This window comes from Amblyomma americanum, chromosome 4 (genome assembly GCF_052857255.1).
Source record: "Amblyomma americanum isolate KBUSLIRL-KWMA chromosome 4, ASM5285725v1, whole genome shotgun sequence".
Classification (NCBI taxonomy): Eukaryota; Metazoa; Arthropoda; class Arachnida; order Ixodida; family Ixodidae; genus Amblyomma; species Amblyomma americanum.
Window position 1 is genome coordinate 47,566,024 of NC_135500.1, and position 18,703 is coordinate 47,584,726.

The 18,703-nt window shown below is 51.7% G+C and overlaps 1 protein-coding gene across 3 annotated transcripts in view; it reads right to left on the reverse strand.

The window, feature by feature from the left end:
* The window catches only part of LOC144127925 (protein O-mannosyl-transferase Tmtc3-like), a 542,030-nt gene that overhangs the window by 444,829 nt on the left and 78,498 nt on the right, over positions 1-18,703 (reverse strand). The window contains exon 1 of one of the 3 annotated variants that reach the window (XM_077660930.1): positions 16,075-18,506. The exons of the other annotated variants lie outside the window; for them this stretch is intronic. Coding sequence (XP_077517056.1) covers positions 16,075-16,089 — 15 coding nt within the window. The 5' untranslated portion in view covers positions 16,090-18,506. Of the gene's footprint in view, positions 1-16,074; positions 18,507-18,703 lie in introns of those variants that run through there. 3 annotated transcript variants of the gene reach the window in all.

Genomic DNA, 18,703 nt, shown 5'->3' on the forward strand with positions numbered 1-18,703 from the left:
CTGAACAGGGCGTGGGGAAAGACAAAGGACAGAGCGGGATAAAAAAAAAAGGGGGCGGGGGGAGGGGGGGGGAGCTGACACACACACGCAGCCACGCGAAGGGAGGAGGAAGAGAGAGAATGTCCTTCATGAAAAATGAGCGGGACTCGATTCGTAAAGGCGGCAGACGCCGGGCCGCGCATCGAGCGGCGCAGCGTAAGAAATCGCTGGGAAAAGAAAGGCAGGGTGGAATCGACGGAGCTGCGGGCAGTGTCTGAACACTGCGCCAACAACAGGAAATTGAGGAACGGGGAGGAAAGAGGTGCGCCCACGGCCGAGCGGGCCTGAATGAGCGGACCTGTCAGCATGAAAAAGTGCCCGTGGGAGGTCGACGCAGTGCCCACGTTCCGGGCAACTCGCTGAAGAGAGAAGGGCGTGACTGGACTAATGAACTTAATGTCGAATAAAAGCAATGAACTTCACAAGTGACCGACAATGCTCGCCTTTCGAGCACCGCGGACATGAAAGGGGGCAACCACAAAACATCACAAAGCCCTGGCTGCTTTGTGTGGCGGTTGATCACGTAAACACCACACAGAGCATCGCTCCTCGCTGCCACGCAAATGTGCCGAAGATACGCATATACCAACGGAGGACACACTGAGCAAGACGTGCCGCACAAACACCTCCGACAGACAATACAGCTCGCTTCCCCGCCTCAGCACACAGAGCAAAAAAAAAAAAAGTTAGCTGCGGGCCTCTTCCAAAACCCTCAAGACGTCATCATCATCATCATCATGTCTGACTACGCCCACTGCAGGACAAAGGCCTCTGCCATATCTGTTTAATTAACCACATGCTGTGCCAGCTACGGGCACCCTATCCCAATCCACCTCACTTTCTATCGTCCCCTTCCCTTCGAATCCATTCTGTTGCCCTCAAGAACCACCGCTTCCGCATTGCATACATTGCCCATGGCCATTTTTTCTTCTTGAATCCGACTGTACTCCATTTCACTCATCGGGTGCAACGCCACCTAAGCTAGCGGTCTTGTCCGCGCTGTCTACATCCGTGATAAAAAAAAAATAATGCGTTTATTGAGGTGAGCAAAAATAATAAATGCTTTGCCTGTAGGCTTATTAACTGATACATTTGTCGGGAGCATCATGAAATGCGCTCTTATGGCTGACGACGCGCGACCGCTTTCTCGTGCCTTATACCACTTGGCCAAAGAAACAAGCGAGAAGTGACATGCCTCCGCGTATCCGTCTTCATGCGGACTATACATTTCCGTACTTTTTCACTGCGTTGCACTTGATGTATGAAACGGAGTGTAGGAAGTCATTAAAGCGCGCGAACAACAGGAAATTCGGGAATGAGAAGACGGCCGCTGAAGGAGGTGCACCCACGGTCTAACGGGCCTGAATAAATCGAAGGGGACTATGCGTTCTACTTTCTCTCACCTGCGGCGAGGGGGAGCTGTTGCATAGAGAGCTGTTGCTTCGACGCGTTAACGTAGCGGAAAACCAGGAATGATGGATAAATTTTATTTGAAGTCCATTTAAATCGGCATGGTGGCGAGCGCCACCTTGTCTAGTGAATTAAAAGTGCCTGTTTTATTTGCTTCGCATTCTTTTCAGCCTTATCTGCGGCGTCTGCAGGATGTGCAAACGACGTAATGACGCGCTCACAATATTGCGGGACGCAGGAACGCGTGACAAAACAACGTCCCGCGCCACCTAAAAGCGCACGCTCACTGTTTCGACCCTCGCAGACGTGAGTGTACCGTCCATCCATCTTATTAAGCGCACCGTTTTTAGATCAGAACCGGCGCCAGATGCCGCTTCGACGCCCAAGCCGCTGATGGGTGAAGCAGATCGCATCACCTTTCGGCGCAGCGACTCTTGCTAAAGGAGAGGGGGCGTGCAATTATGGTTTCTCTTTTTATCCTCGTGATCCTCGCTGCCATACGCCTGCACTTACCGACCGGGCACTGCGTTTCGGTGGAGGCGAAACGCCAAGGCGCCCGTGTGCTGCGCGATGTCAGTGCACGTTAAAGATCCCCAGGTGGTCGAAATTATTCCGAAACCCTCCACTACGGTACCTCTTCCTTCCTTTCTTCTTTCACTCCCTTCTCTATACCTTCTCTTACGGCGCGGTTCGGGTGTCCACTGAGTTATATGAGCCAGTTACTGCGCAATTTGGTTTCCTCAAAAACCAAACCGGACAGCCTGGTGCGAACTTATCACTTTTCTTTCGTTCGCATCTGACGTTCGTGGTGGAACAGATGTTTAATATTCGAACTGCGTGTATTATGACTGCAGTATAGTGTGAGAGCTTACCTTCCTGGTCCCAGAATATCGGCCGCAGGGAGAAAAATGAACACACCTGGAATTTTCTCACCGCTTAGAGCTGTACTTTTTAATTTTTAATTGGTTTTTGGGGAAAGGAAAATGACGTAGTATCTGCCTCATATATATCGTTGGACACCTGAACCGCGCCGTAAGGGAAGGAATAAAGGAGGGAGTGAAAGAAGAAAGGAATAAAGAGGTGCCGTAGTGGAGGGCTCCGGAATAATTTCGACCACCTGGGGATCTTTAACGTGGACCGACATCGCACAGCACACGGGCGCCTAAGCGTTTTGCCTCCATCAAAACGCTGCCGCCGCGGTCCGGTTCGAACCCGGGAACTCCGGATCAGCAGCCGAGCGCCCTAACCACTGAGCCACCGCGGCGGGTGAACTAAATCTACAATTGAACGCGGACGCGCGTACGACTCGATCTAATTACTGCCCCCTTAAATATATTTATCTCTGCTCACAGTCTGCATGTGAGTTTGCTCGGAGGCCGGTTTAGGTGTTCTTAGGTGCCCTGGAGCACAGGTGCCGTAAAGGTAGTCAGCTGAAGTATACAAAATCCTGTCATTAGAAATTTCATCACTGTCCCAAGCATAAGCCAGCATACGCGTTAGGGAATGAAGACTATGAACGCGGCCGACTGCACATGATGACTTTATTATAAAAAAGACTTCAGCAAGGGTGCGGCACAGGTAGCAATATATTACCGCTGCGAACATTAGCAGCTCTTTCTCGCAGTACTGCCAGCGCTGAATTATGTCGGTGCGTGGTATTTGTGTTATTCTGTGTCGTTTGCTTTTCCGGTGCAGGAACTTGCGTACGTGCTTTCCTCCCACAAGCTGGAAAAACCATTGGAAAATCTCAGCCACGAAGGTCCTCATGTTCAAGTAGCTTCGTCGGATCTTCTGCCGATCCGACAACGAGAGCAGTGAGGCCTGCTTTACTGCGCTTGTCTTTAAGAAGAGAGATGCAGGGACTGGCAGTGCGCAAGCAGCGGTAAAAAAATTCACAGACAACGATCACTTGAAGATGGAAATTTCAGCGGCAGTTATTGCAGTTCTCCATTCTGATGATTATGGTACATGTGCCGTCTTAATTACCATCGACAGACAAACAGCCTTTATGACTGGAGTTTTCATGATCCCAAGCCTATGTGAAATGGAGTACCCAAACGGTTTGAGTTCGAACTGCTGCTGAAACACACGCGTCTGTAGGCGCCATTATGAGTCGCTTGGCGTCTTCGCCTGGGAGCTTCTGCGTCTCAGTCAGGAAACTCAGGACTGTGTCGCTGCTTGTGTTTCGCCTAGATTTAACTGCCAGAGTCAGGGTTTTGTGTTTGCTGAGTTTCATTAAGCTTCGTGTATCGTACCTGGCTACCTTGACGAAGTCGGCGCTTAAGGTTTTGATCGTGTCCACGAAGGCACTGTCAATGATCGCTTGAACACGTTGATGATCTACAAGCCCAGATTTAACACAAGTATAGCGGGTTTTTGTACACACGACAAGATCACAAGCCCCTGCCACGTGTAAACCTGGGCGTTATTTGTCGTTTTTGCGTATTTTTTTATGCCACGCACCACCGCCCGCCCAGCGAGGCGCTTTTTCTTGTTTTACTCTGGCGATAGCTACACTACGCCACCTCTTCGACCCTTCAGCGTGGCACCACTTGAGCTCCGTTAAAGTGTACTGCCACGTGGCGGCGCCGTTGGTCACGTGGGTTCGTCACGTGGTGCGGAGCAGCTGCTGCTGCCGGCGGCGCGGCGCACAACAGCTGTGCGCATGCGCCGTGCCAAATGGGACGAAGATGAAGAAGGAACGCCCAGCGAAACGCAGCGGCGAAAGACTGACTTTGCAATTCGACTGAGCGAGTTCCGCTCGGCAAGATGTGGCTATCGCGTCACTCCGGGTTTAACCAGACCTAAACCACAGCCATTTTTTTTTCTATTCGAGGACTACGAGCCTCATACACGCGCAGGCGAAGACACTATTGTTCTCTGCATTTCAGTCGACAATCCGGCGCCGGGTAAAACTGCCTTGCAAACCCCACATGACACACAACAGCGGACCGCGGCTCAGGAGGCCTAAAATGGCAGCACGGCCGGAACATGTGCACAATGTGAGCTAGGCCTCTGCATACGGCCCATAGCCAATGCGCACCTGTTGATTCCGCGGTCCGCATGAGCTTCACCGCCTAGGCAACGAACTTTGGAGGAATACTGGCATATATGATCAGGGGAGACATGTTCTGGAAATTTAGCGCAGTTTACTTGGCGCTGAAAACGATAGCGACCGTGGTTAAACCAGGTGCTCGGCGGCAATCCCGTGGCGAGTAACACTTTCGGGTTGCTTCTCCGCATGACTCACGAGCATGCTGGTCACAACGGCGCCCCTGCCTGGCTTCACCGCATGACAGCAATGTCTTGTGCTGGAGCACGGGTACCTTCCACCAAAGCATATCACTGCTCTTCTCAGTGATTTCGTTTTGCCCTTTTGTTTTCCGCCGCCGTCACTCAACTACGCCTTGAGAAACAGCGGGACGTCGATGCCGTGAAATACACGAGAGAGCCGCACCGCCAGACGGTCAAGCAACGCGTCGCGACCACGCCGCAAGGACGGAAGCTGAACCTGACAGGGCGCCCGACGAGCATGACCCGCCGGCATCGAAGGGCAATTCCCAGGCAGATCTCACAACAAGGCACTCAGGAGCGTGCACACGGCACGTTCAGCAGGGCATGCATACGTTCGAATTTCGACAAAGAGGGTCGCGCAGGCGTCAAAATTTTTCCTTGCATACGCCGAGGAATCTTAGGGAAAAGCGCTTCATGCCGTCTTTCCATTTGGTGGGGGAGACTCTTATGCATGTTTTGCGTGCTGCTGCACACAGCAGTTATGCGCGGTAATTTCATTTTGCCGCATCAGATCGTTTCCAACTGTTGTACTCTTATGAATCGATACATGCAAATGGCCAGTAAGGTGCACTTGGGATTCGTTGTATCTCTTATCAGGACCCATCTCCTTCGTCAGAACGCGATATTAAATAAATGATCAAGCTTGAATGTGGAATAGCTATTGCTTATATTTACATCCATTGAGAATAAAGCTGAGTACGGTTCCTGTATAGGCAGACGCGCTTACCTGCAAGGCAAAAAGCATATTTCTGCACACCTCCCTTTCACGGCGGCAAAAATGGCGCTGCTGTTCTACGCTTGGGGCTCGCGTGCGCGTCGTCTGCTACTTGTCGCGCTGGCGCCTCACTCTAGCCAACCTCGAAACGTTGCTTACCGTGTCGACGACGGCCGAGGCAGACACTGATTCTTTGGCAATAAAACGGTAAACGTACGAGACAAGTGGTCCATTTTCTTCGCCTGCTTCCGTCAGCTGTTGTGCAGCGCAACGTAACCGGCCCCACGCTTTATGCAAAACACACATCTTTGTGGAAGCTGTAAAGGCGGCTTGAAACAGGCAAGGAAGAGACTCTCCTTACTTAGTGGTGCTGCCAAGAAGGTGAAACAACACACCGTTGTCTATAATGCCACTTAGAAGAGCAGATCATCGATCGGGGCTACACTTTGTCATTGAGGATCGTGTTCTTCGCCTGTGCAAATCATTTTCTACGTAGCCAGCGACGCAGCGCAACAGTTTGTGGCCAAGGCCGGATAGGTGTATGGTTTTTGGGGGTTTAACGTCCCAAAGCGACTCAGGCTATGAGGGACGCCTTAGTAAAGGGCTCTTGAAATTTCGACCACCTGGGGTTCTTTAACGTGCACTGACATCGCAGAGCACACGGGCCTCTAGAACTTCGCCTCCATCGAAATTCGACCGCCGCGGCCGGGATCGAACCCGGAGCTTTCGGGCCGGCAGCCGAGCGCCATAACCACTCAGCCACCGCGGCGGCCTCCAAGGCCGGATAGGTGTAGTGCCCTGATGTTTTTCTCCTACCACAAGAACGTCCCGTTTTACTGTGGCCGCTGGTTGCCTACGTGAGAACGGGAAACCTCCCATTCTCACCTGATGCTTTGGAGAGTGAACACAGAAGGCTCTCTGACTTGGCCTCTTTTAGCAGCTCAAGCCTGCGTCTTTGAACCGGCTCACAAGCCGGTCCTCAAACTTCAATCCACTACGAGCCTGCATTTTATCTGTGGTCAAGTCCTTCGTTAAAATAAACAAAAAACAGTGTGAGGAGAGACAGGAAAGCATGCCGCTAAGATGCGTGGTTGAATACATCGACATGTTTTCTTATTTCACTATGAATTCTGCATGGGTCAGGACACCCGCACTGTCGAGGGCTCCCGGAAAAGTATCTCCGCCAGGTAGCTAGGCGTATAAGTGACGGTAACTACGCATTTTAACCCACATAAAAAGAACACTCACCACGGCGGCGCCACCCAACCGAGACCGTACAGATGATTCGCATAAAACTCTGCTATTATCATCACCAGCAGCAGCTTGACTACGCCCACTGCAGAAAAGAAGACTGTCCCATATTTCCACAAAAAATTAACGCAGTTCTGTGACAGCTGCTGCCCCTTTACACTTCCTAACCTCAAACGTTACGCTTGCCTTCCTTTGGAATCCAGTCCGTTAAGGCTGCTGCACATGCAAGCGACTGAGCGAATCGGGTGACTGAGCGGCGCGGCGAAATATTTCCAACTTGTTGGAACCTCGTCGCTCCAGCTGCTCGAGCCGCCGCGGTCGCTCTAAACAGCTGATGAAATTGCGAGCACTTTCCCTTGCATCGAATTTTGCAAGCTAATTTCTATATTTACCGGTCTTCTTTATTTCGACTAGGATGTCATTAGCCCACGTTTTTTTTCCATGACCCATTCTGCCCTCTTCCTGTCCCTTAATGTTACACTGTCATTTTCCTTTCCATAGTTCGCTGCGTTGTCCGTAACTTCAGTTGAACCCTTTTCGTCAGCCTTCACGTTCCTGCCTCTTAGGTAGGTGCCGGTAAGACGCAGCTGTTATATACTTTTCTCTTGAGGAATACTGTTAAACTGCCATTCACGATCCGAGAGTACTTGGCATGTGCTCTCCACCCCAATCTGTTTTTTTTTTAGTTATTTCGCTCTCGTGATCCGGTACTCCGGTCACTACCTGCGCTGAGTAGAAGTATTCCGTTACCGCTTACAGCACAAGCCTAGCTGTCGTAAACTGCTGCTCCCTCAAGAGAATGTCGAACATTACTTTTCTGCATTCTAATACTTATACCTACCGGCCTTCTTTGCTTGTCCAAGTCATTGATGAACATATCAGTACACCTCCTGAGTGACTCAACAAGGCAATGCCAGGAGCAAATCGCACATGACTGAGGTAGTCTCCGTTCACTCTTATACCAAACTGTTCCCAACCCAAGGCTCCGAAAACCTCCTGTAAACAGGCGGTGAATAGCATTGGCGAGATTGCGTCTCCTTGCCTGACGCCCTTCCTTATTGGGATTTTATTGCTGACTTTATGGAGGACTATGGTAGCTCTGCAATTGCTACATATGTCTTCCAGTATTGTTACATGAGGCTCATCTGTATCCTGATCCCTCAATGCCTGCATGGCTGCTGGGGCTTCGACTGAGTCACATGCTTTCTCATAATTTATGAAGGTTACATCGAACTATGAAGGGATGTAACCCATTGTGTTGCCAGCTCTGCGTCTCTACCCCTCGACCTAGCGTTCAACGGCAGCGTCGAGCCGCCGCTTTGGGGGACAGGGTGATTCCCGGTGCTACTGGGCGAACGACGACAGCCATGCCGCTCGCGCACAGCCTCATCGAGGAATGAGGGAGAGAGAGAGAGAGCGACTATGAAGCCATACAAGGCGCGCTCAACAGTGATGATTGTATTTGCTTTAACCTTTTTCAGAAACGCATTACGTTTGTCTCTCGGGAAAAATCTGAGAATCGTCTAAGATCACAATACACTATAAAAATAACATGCACGCTACAGTGTCCTTCAGTAAAACATTCTAACGCGTGCGAGAAGAAAAAGTTAAGGCATCAGACAGCCCTTCCCGAGCGCACCATAGAGAAGTTCGCAAAGTAGATGTTTATTCATTGTTTCTGAAAAGCACCCCTTATCTCTAGGCACGAAACAGCCCTACCATTCTGTCCAACAAGAGATCTAAAATGCAGCTGGCATCATTGGTTTCGTGCAACCAACTCAAGACTTTTCCAAAAAGATTTGAGGGCGCACTCATGCCCCGCCTTCAGGGTATGACTCGATAGCGCTAATGTGCGGTTACTAATGTGATAGCCCACGTTAATGTGGTAACCCATATATGCGGAACTGGTCATTCTCAATTTTACATTCATTGATCCCTGGGAATCCTCGTACCAGTCCAGGAGCGGTAGTGCATCGGTTAAGAGATGCGCTACTGCACTGTGATGCTCCCACCGGAGGGGCTTGTGCGACCCAGGTTGCTCTTCGCGAGCGACGAATCATTCATTTAACTGCCATCTGCGATCAGTGTTCAGTTCACTCACAATCCGGTGGGTAGGCTGTGATGATGCCACAAGGTCACGTGACGTAGGTCGCCAACCTAGGTCGCTTCTCCGGGGATTTTCGGCTCACAACGCCGACGACGACGTCGGATTTTCTGCAGGACGGGAGCCTTACAAGGCTGTGGTGTTAAAATTTTGACAAGTGGCGTGCACAATCGGAGACGCTGCGCCGCAAAGGGCTATGCAAACTTCTTTCTTGCCATCACTTGAAAGGAGTGCGTTCAAATTTATTATCCGTTATTGATCGTTCCTTCGCCTCCCCAATGCCCGTTACGTGTGCGGACGGTAGCGTGTCGGCGGGGCAGCACCACACCCGGCCTCAGATCTCGTCCCCAACTCTTATCGCCCCAAGCGGGCCCCGTGGACCGCTCCGCCTTTAACGGCCAGTCCCCTCGACGCCCACATCCCGTAGATCGTGGGGACACGCACGTGACCCAACGCCGCCCTCACACGACGCCCACCAAACGAGCGAATAGCAAGCGCTGCCTTGAACTGAAAAGTAGCCGCTCTCTCGGCGGCTCTGGAACCTGTGCTTTGGCGTTACACAGCTTTCGCTCTCTTCTACCGCACAATCCCCCTGACACATGGGACGAAGAGGATCTGCTCTGGCCCTGTCGCCGTTCCTTCGGCAGCGAGGCACGTGTGCCGTCTTTGCCAAAAGTAATCATCGTTATTTATGGCGCCGCTGCGGTCACTGGGTGGTTATGGCGCTCGGCTGCTGGCCTGAAAGACGCCGGTTCGATGCCGGCCGCGGTGGTCGAATTTTGATAGAGGCGAAATTCTAGAAGCCCGTGTACTGTGGGATGCCAGTGGACGTTAAAGAACTCCAGGCGGTCGAAATTCCCGGAGCCCTTCACTACGGCGTCCCTCATAGCCTGAGTCGCCTTGAGACGTTAAACCACCACAAACAAAACCGTTACTTATGTCATGCAGCCTACAGGCTGTATGGTTTGCTTCATAGTCGTATAGTGGAGCAATTCTGTAAGTTGAAAAGAATCCTTGACCCCACCTTCAACGGATTTTCATGCTTAGGACAGCCATGCGGGCTTCAGTAAAAGACGATACGTATTTAGTATTTGGTTTGAACCTCCTTTACAACAGTTGATGCCGTGATGAGAATGAAGGACTCCGTGATTACTTGTTTTAAGTCAATGGTGTGGAGCGGCCTCAGGGATTCGCATTTAGAAGTACTCAACGTCCCCGCACGGGTATCGCCGCCATGGGTCATTTTTCCGAGCGAACTGCAGTTATCTCGTAAAAACAAGCTGTTCCGGCGATACGGGTCTTTCATTTTCTGGCCAAGACCTCTTTTGCCATTACAACGCGGACACCAATCTATGCCTTAAGCGCCTGCTAAAACTGCGCACTTACGATCAACCTGTTCAAAGTTGGCCTCACAAGAAGGAAATCTTTGTTCTGTTAACTGCGCTCTGCGTCCCGAATCGCAACCACCCTGCACTGTATTAACCGCGAACATGCAATAGACCCTCTAGAAAATTCAGCACCATCAGGCAAGCGCGGCGAGAACTACACTGTGTCCGTCATTATTTGATCGTACGCTAGCCGAACTGACAGGTTTTACAGCGCACGCTGTTCGATGCTAGCGCCTCCAAGGATTTTTTTTTTTTGCACGGCTGCGTGCTGGCGTGCTCCCCAGTGAATTCCGCGTCAGGGCACAGTCGTGATGCTTCATTGGCTGTGCCTTTCTGCAACCAGCGGAGCCTGAAAGACGCGCACGATAACAAGATGCTTCTGCAAATGTACTAAAGCCGGCTCATTCGGAGGGGGTGAAATCACAGTACGCATTTCAACACTTGCTGCACTGTTACATAATGAGCAAAGCGGATTGGAATGCACTCCGTGTTTTGGACGCGATTCTCACTGTTCGCACACACAGCGGGCTGCACAAACGAACCGGGAAACTGCCGCCGAAAGCGATATACATCTTGTTAACGAATAGAAACAGGTTGCGATGCACTCGCAAGTACTGTATCCGAAGGATGACGAGGCAGCGCGGACTGTGGACGCATTTCAGTGAGAGTCGCCACGAGCACGCGCATAAAAGTTCGTCCTGACGGGCTGCGCACACGTAGCGAAAGCGCCAACCACAGCGCAGTGCCTCGGCCATTGTAGACGCTCGTCTGCCGTCTCCTTCACCCTGCACGCACTGAATGAGCAGGCGCTGCCGGTGCCGCTTTGACGCGTGCGTGCCCAAAGAATGGTGGGCGACACCGGTCGGAGCCAGTTTAAATGCGACAGCATTAGAACCGTCGTCGCAGCAAAACCCGCTGGATGGCCAGAAATTCACAAATTTTTTAGACAGTGACGACATCAGAGGTGTCACGTGACCACCTAGGACCAATCAGAGCAAGCCGCCAAACTTGAAAGTCCACCACCAGAGGAGCTGGGAGGCTGCGACAGTATCGACATCGCTACCGAAGAGGGCAAATGTGTAGCAACGGGAGTACAAGTGTCGGGGTGGCTCATGACGTAATAAATAAATAAAGCACAATATCAACGCGAGCGGGATTCAAGCCCGCGGCGGTGCGAACAGAGCAGCTTCGCTGGCCACTGCATTAGACCCCTATGCCAGCGCCGCTTTTATTTTTTATTGCCAAGAAAATGATACAATATGCACACAAGAACTGCCAGCCAAGCTGTGACTGACGTGGAAAGGATAAAATTCTCTGTCTTTCAATGTCCAGGGAGCCAGTCAGATGCCTGATCCCCAAGTGTAATTATTTCAGTATAACTTGTAATTGCTTCTTTAAAATGCCCTCCAACTGGCCGCGCGTCTAGATATATGTGTGACGCAACGCCTTCCTGCTCCTCCACATGCTATGCAATCCCAACGCCATGACAAGATCGTAAGGCATGCCAACATCGTTTTCACTCTGGAGGTATCTAATGCCGTCGGGGTGAAGCGGAAAATCCTTCGTAAGAGTCCCTCGGAGGACATGCCAGAGAAAAACCGCGTCCCAGCAGTCAAAGAAAACGATGGTCAATCTTTTCGTCATTTTTACACAGAAAGCAGCGGACGCCCTCCGGCATAAATAATTACTTCTCCTGCAGCCACGTTTTAACGGCCAAAGATTGTTTACATGGCGGCACTATGCCATCGCCGCAGCCGAACATCCGTCTGTCCTAATTGCGACCACGGACTGGCACACATCCTCTGGGGATGCGAGGGTAACCCGCCCCCACAAACATTACTGCCTGCTCCCTCCGCAGAGGGTTGGATCCAACTCCTTGAAAGACTAGCCAAGAAGACACAACTGGCACTCATCTCGTGGTCTCAATACGTCGCCCCCACGTGGGGGCCACACTCGGCCCACCTGCTCTAACTCCCAACCCTCAAGTGGCTAATAAAGTTGCTCTCTCTCTCTCTCTCTATCCGGCGTGTTCAAATGCCAGTTCCGCGATCCTCCTCTTCCCGCCGCCGGATTTGGAAGCGTCATGGCTGGCCCTGACGACATCCCCACCACTGCAATCGCATCCGTGGTTCCCTGTGTAGCCGCCTTTGTAACGTCGTCATTTTAAATTACAAATTAAACTTCCTCGCTAATTCGGAGATTACATGGACGGACACTCAGAATGAACAGCAAACAATACTTTTTGTAACTCGTTCAGACAACATCTTCCGCATGTATATGGATCCTAGAGGCAAGCCCAGAGGCTTTGCAAGCCTGCTGCTCTATGGGAAATCCCTGAAAATTATGGTGTTTGTTGTTTTGGCAACACTGGGCAGCGGCGGCCATATTTCTTCCAAGCTCGGTGGCACGGGGAAAAGAAACGCGGTGACTCTAGAATGAACCGCTATCGCACTGGCCACTTAAGGTGAGTTAAGCGGCCCCGTAGCTTTCGACGACGACGCAGCCGCCTCTTAGGTATTTCGATAGCTCCGGAAAACAGGGAATTTCAAGGTGGTGTGCGTGAAAATTTTATTCACCCAAAATGAAAATTTGCTTTGTTGGAACGCATCAAAGCGTAGGTAGCAGAGCTCTTTTTTATCACATAAAGAAAAAAAGATATTTGATCGACGGATTTCTGCAGACCCATAGGAGAAAAATTCGCAAAAATAATGCATATACTAGGTGGATAAAGAGGAGAATAAAAAATCTAGAGTATTCGTGTCACGACTAAACATAAGAGAAAAGCGTGTTCAAAATTACAGAACTCTTCATGCTAAACTTTCCGATAAGTAAAAAAATGACAAATTGCTCCCGCGCAGCGCTTTGGGCGCAGTGGAGTGCCACGGACGACCCAGAGCCGCATATAATACAGAACGTGATCCGCCCAGTAGCCACAGCAGAAAGGCTCGAATATCCTCGGCAACGGCGCGAACGAGCATTCACAGACGGGCACCTGTCGGCAGTCCGGGCATCTCTGAAATCAGACTAGTGGACGTCAGCTTGGCACACAAAGCCTGCATTAAGTGTCGACGTTGCTTGAGCAGGGTCAGTGCGAAACGCAGGCGCCGTGGTCGCCCCGCGTCGACATGCATCGCGGGAATAATCGCTCATAAGGCTTGCAAAGAAGCCCGGTCCGAAAGTGAAGTACAGTTCGAATGTAACATAGTGGGCAGAGGCACAGCGCGCAGAATGGGCCATTTCGCGCCATCGCTCAAATTGAACGATTTGATTAGGAAAGAGTTAAGCTGCAAGAATGAATTCCTTCGGTGGTATATTTTCTTTCGGGACATCCTGTACAGGACGCTGAGGAAATGCGCTATCCGAGGGGGGCCAATAGCTACATCCGAATACCATCTTGAAACGATACGGGGGTGTACAGAAAGTGCGAAGAGTTGGTAAGCGTTCATGAGAAAAGCGACGCGAAGGGAAAGACGACGGATGTCACAAACGCCATAGGAGAGGCGCTTAGAGGTTATTACAGTTTAACCCCGTTAAAACGAAGTCGAATGGGCCCCGTGATCCCTTCGTTATAGACGCTCATGCGTTACAGACATACGCGACCTAGGCCGCAACTGTCGCATGCCAATAAGCTTATGTGCTTCCGTGTCGAGCGAGAACAACCTAAAAGAGTTGAGCATATCGCAGACGTGTGCTGACGCGGCCTTCAACACGCGCACCGAGCGCCCCCTAGGCCAGCCGAATGCAGGCATTCTATAGCCGAACATATCAGAATCGCCAGCTCGCGCCCGTGTTTTCGCGGCCCAAGCAGCGCCTACAGAACAGGCCATGGAAGAATACTGCCGTAGATGACACGAAGTACATTTGTTTATCACGGGGCTAAGTCCAAGTTCTTCGATATCTGCAGCTTGTTCGCGACCGGCACAACAGCTCTGATTAGGGCCCACATCTGGCCACCACAAATTGACTTGCGTTTTCGACTGCCGTAGCGGCAACTAATCTGGACCTCGCCTTTTAAATACGAGTTAGCTTACACGGGAGTAAAAACAGAGTGAGCTGTCATCTAGCACATTCTCAAGGGCAAGGTGTGCTACCGAAGCCCTGGGGTGCATTTTCATCCCTAAACGGATTGCTTACCGGTGACAACGGAAACATATTCCCTCTTGAACACATGGTAGGCTTTAGCGGACATGAAGGTTTTAACCAAAGTTTCATTCTGCTCTAATTCCTAACCTCAAGGCCTCCCATGTCGAGCTTAAAAGCGTCCTCCCATTGACAACTGCATAAAGTTACTAAGCTTCGCAGCGGCAATGTGCAGTCGTTGCCAAGAATAAGCATTCCGCATACTTTGCTATCGAATTTACTCCGGGACTTTGGGCAGCATATGCTTCATCTGAAAGGGGGTGCGCGTGAGAACAGCTGAGTCCTTTTTAACTTCGATACAGAGTGCGGCAACCCGGCACGACATGGTTCCGCGGGCCGAGTAACCGAGTTTCGGCGAGGATGGGTGCGCCAGCGTGAGAATTTTGTCGCACCGAAGCCGACGAATCGTCCCGAGAAACGCAGCATGCGGGACCCGCTAGAAGCGGGATATGATTGCTGCACGCTTTGACCGGTGCTCAACACAGCGGGATATGCGCGGTAATTTCGGTTTACCGCCTCGAATGAGTACGGAAGAGCTGAGCACCGTTACAAATCGATATACTCTGTACGAAATGGCCCATGGGATTCGAGTGAGGTTCGTTGTATTCCCTTGCAGGAAAATTTTACTTGGAAAAAAGGAGACATCAAACACGTGGGCTTTTATAGAAGCTTCCAACGGGGATAGCCATACTTTCACTCTATCAATTATTTCGCTATAAACCGTTTCGTTATAGCGATCGGTTTCACTGTACATAGATAAGAGCCCGCCGTGCTAGGAATCCCCATTAAAGGGGCTCTGAAATGGGCTCCAATAAAGCTCCAGTATGGCTGGGATGTTAAAGCACACCTCTTAACGAATCCTGTCCAGCAAGAAATCTTGAAATGTGTTTTCTAGAAGCTGAGTCATCTGTAGTAAAAATTCTAATTTTAGCGTTTTCGCGCTTTTCCATCTTCTCTCGTCACTTTCTGCACGCTGGAAGGTCGGCGCTCCTCCGCCGACACCTCCTCCGGGGGAGAGCTTCCTGATCCGCCGGAGCTACGCGGCTTATTGGCCGTGGCCTCGGTAGCTGCCTGACGTCTGAAAGAATCTAACCAGTAGCCACCTCTATACGTAGATGCGAGCGACGGAGGAGGGTGCGAGCATGAAAAAGTCGCCGGGAAGGGCTCGCCAACTTTCGGACGTATTGTGGGTTCTCCGCTGCGTGTAGAAGTGTATTATTTGGCTCAGGGTTTCATGACAACGCAATGCAGTGATTGAGCGAGTTGATGTGCTTTCCTCGGAAGGTGTCTCAGAGCCCCTTTAATCAACACAAAATTTTGGGCACGTTGCTTTAAGAGCCTGTTTTTATCCGTCGTTTTCCTTTCGTGCTACTTGCCATCGCTGTACGGGTGCTGTGTCTCTAAAACACTTTACCAAGTCTTCACGTCCACCAGGGTGTGAGCCTGGACCACTCCACTCCCATTCCCCGTTGCTCTCGAACTATATGCAGTTTCCTACGCGTCTCCTGGTGCGTCACTCAAGGAAGCGGACCTAATGTGGGAACAGAATGTGAGAATGCGACATACGGCAACACCAGTGAAGTTCCCACTAGATGTGCGTAGTGATTATTATCATGGGAGGGGATGGGGGATGACGGAGCAATTGCCTCCACTAAGAGCCCAATGGATCCGCGAAGCTTGCAAGGGCACGCGCCCTACACCAGCGGCAGAGGGGAGTGAAAGCCGGTACTCACATTGTGGCGGCGCATGGCTCAGTCTGAGAAAGACGGCAGGCGTACTGCGACCAGCCTCTCTGGTGCAGGTTTCCTCGCAGGCAGCCGAAGATGACTCACCAGACGGGCGTTGTTTGCGACACGCGCACCAAGTCGTCCTTTGACGCTCGGCGCGATTCCTGATAGTCACGTGAGGGCCGCGCACCAATTTTTTAGTCACTGAGTGTTCCCTCCTGGCTGCCCTGCAGAGGCGTCCCCGCAGAAACGGCACCAAGGTGAACCGGATGCTCCAGCAGAGGCCGAAGCTTCCCGCGTGTTAACCAAACGAGGCGCGAGCAGAAAGGGAGCGGGGCTTCAACTGTTCAGGGCCTTTGAGTTAGAATCGGAAGATCGCGCGCCAGCTGAGCGCTAAAGCACCGGGAAGTGCGCCGCTCAGTAACCACCGCCGATACCCAAACCTTTGGCGCCAAAGAGGTGTTCACCCATGATGCGAAGAAATAGCCTTCATCTCGTACGTCTTCAGGAAACCGAGCAAGGAGAGCAATCGATTCAATGCTGCATCACATCGAAACCAGGCTAAGCCGCAATTAACATCCCACCTGCGCCGGCATACGTACACAGCGCCCAGTTTATCGGGAAAATGCGCAAGGACGAACGCTACCGGCGTTCCAAGCACAGTTAGCCCATTCCGGCGCCGAGCGCAAGAAAAAAGAAACAAAAGCCGTGAAAGCCCGACCAGGAATGCATGCAATTGGATCGAAACAGAGCCGAAAGAGTGTGTGCTAAAAACTGTGCCCAAGTTACGAATTAGTACGCATCAAGCACGCAGTTTGTACATGCGAAATGCCTCGCAGATTGACCGGAAGTGACGTAATTTCAGGGGCCGGTGAAGTCAAACGCAGAAACCTGAAAAAACGGACCTCACTAAATATCTTCGAAGAGACATCACCCCGACCACTGCGGTGGGCTGTCTATAAGCACCCGGGATGACAAGATCAAGCGTGAATGTGTTTAACACTGCAAGATTCACTCACTGTGGATACAACCCAGTGTGCTTCAAGCAAACAAGAAAGTCCGCACAGACGAAACATCAAAGATCCCACACCTTCCACTCCGTGCATAAAATGCAAAACAAAGGTTACTAAACAACCCAGAGATGTGCGCCGTAGGAAACGTAAGGCAAAAAAACTGAAACGTCACTGAACAAAGTGCAAGTGATATACGAATTGTCAGACGTCCCTCAATAGCACTCTCCGCGTAGAATCCCCCGGGTTCAGTGCAGCCTATACCAAGAAAATGTGCACAGTGCACGAATAGTGCAGAGGATTAACACTGCTATCCTGACAATAGTCTACAAGGAAAACACTCACTCAGGACGCGTGCATATTACCTCTCATGCACTAATCAGCGCATGCTGCAGAAGGGTGCCTGCTCTGGCAAACGAGCGCTCGCACAAGTAGCGCGCAACACTACGAGAAAATCCCGCGCCCTACCATGGGGACAGATAAAAAGCTGGGCAAACCGAGCTTCCAGAGGGAGAAATGCAGTGCGCGAAGCGACCACACACGCTCAACGTTGACACTTGCGGAACACAAACTGGCGTTTCACGCGCAGATCGGAAAGTCGCGGTGCACAGAGGGGGCAAAACACTGGCCGAGAAAGTATGCACGCACGCCGGCGAGAAAGTGCTCACACAAACCGGACGGCAGCCGCAATCCAAACACCAAACGAACTATGCCAAGATTCGCTGGCGACGGAAGAGAGGCAGCGCCGGTTGAGATGTTGTGACGGCCGAGCGGCGGCATTTCGTGCCGCGAGCATCACTATGGCTATGGAACGAGAGCGCGCTGCCGAATCGGAACAAGTCGCGTTCACCGAGCGGAATTATGTCTGCAGTGTGGAAAGCAGGCACGTGACGAATAACTGACAGCCTGCCACCTGCATGATGTGCCCTAAATGAACATACGCCTCTCTTGCGGAAGAAAACGAGACGTCCCGCGATAGAGTGACGGAATGTAATTTCTACGAATACACGCTTACGAGCTTTGCGCCAGGAACAAGACCAGAAGCTCAAAGTCACGCACGCAATCGGAGAACCCCAACGAGGGATGACACAATGGCGCTCAAAACAGAAATGAACCCGCCCACTGACATCACCGGAAGCAGGCCCTTGGAAGCGGGTGATGAAGGTGAGGTTTGGATACGATATGTCCCAAAACCGCAGACGCTTCAAGAGACGCAGCCAGCGGCGGCTGACGACGACAGCTCAGCCGCGCAAGATGCAACGCCGCACTGATGCATGCTGCACAAGCGACAGAGTCCTGCCAAGCAGCACAGTCCAGCGCCAAGAGTCGGCGTGCAGCCCACGTGATGCGCGGCGGCTTCGACGGGCCGGAGTGCTACGCCAATCGGAGCCCCGAGAGCTCGGTCGGTCCGGGAAGACTCCCGCGCCCAGTTTGGGCCGCACGACCGGGACGCCCGCGTGACTCGAAAATCGGGCGACTGGCGCGCCCCTGGCGGCTCCCGCGGAAAGTGCATGCAGAGAAAGGAAGCGCCCTCCCCAGATCCCGGGAGAGCCGTCGAAGCGATCAACGCGCAGGGGGCTCCCCATTCCTTCCTAACCTTGTTCGCGCTCACCCGGCAGCCAACG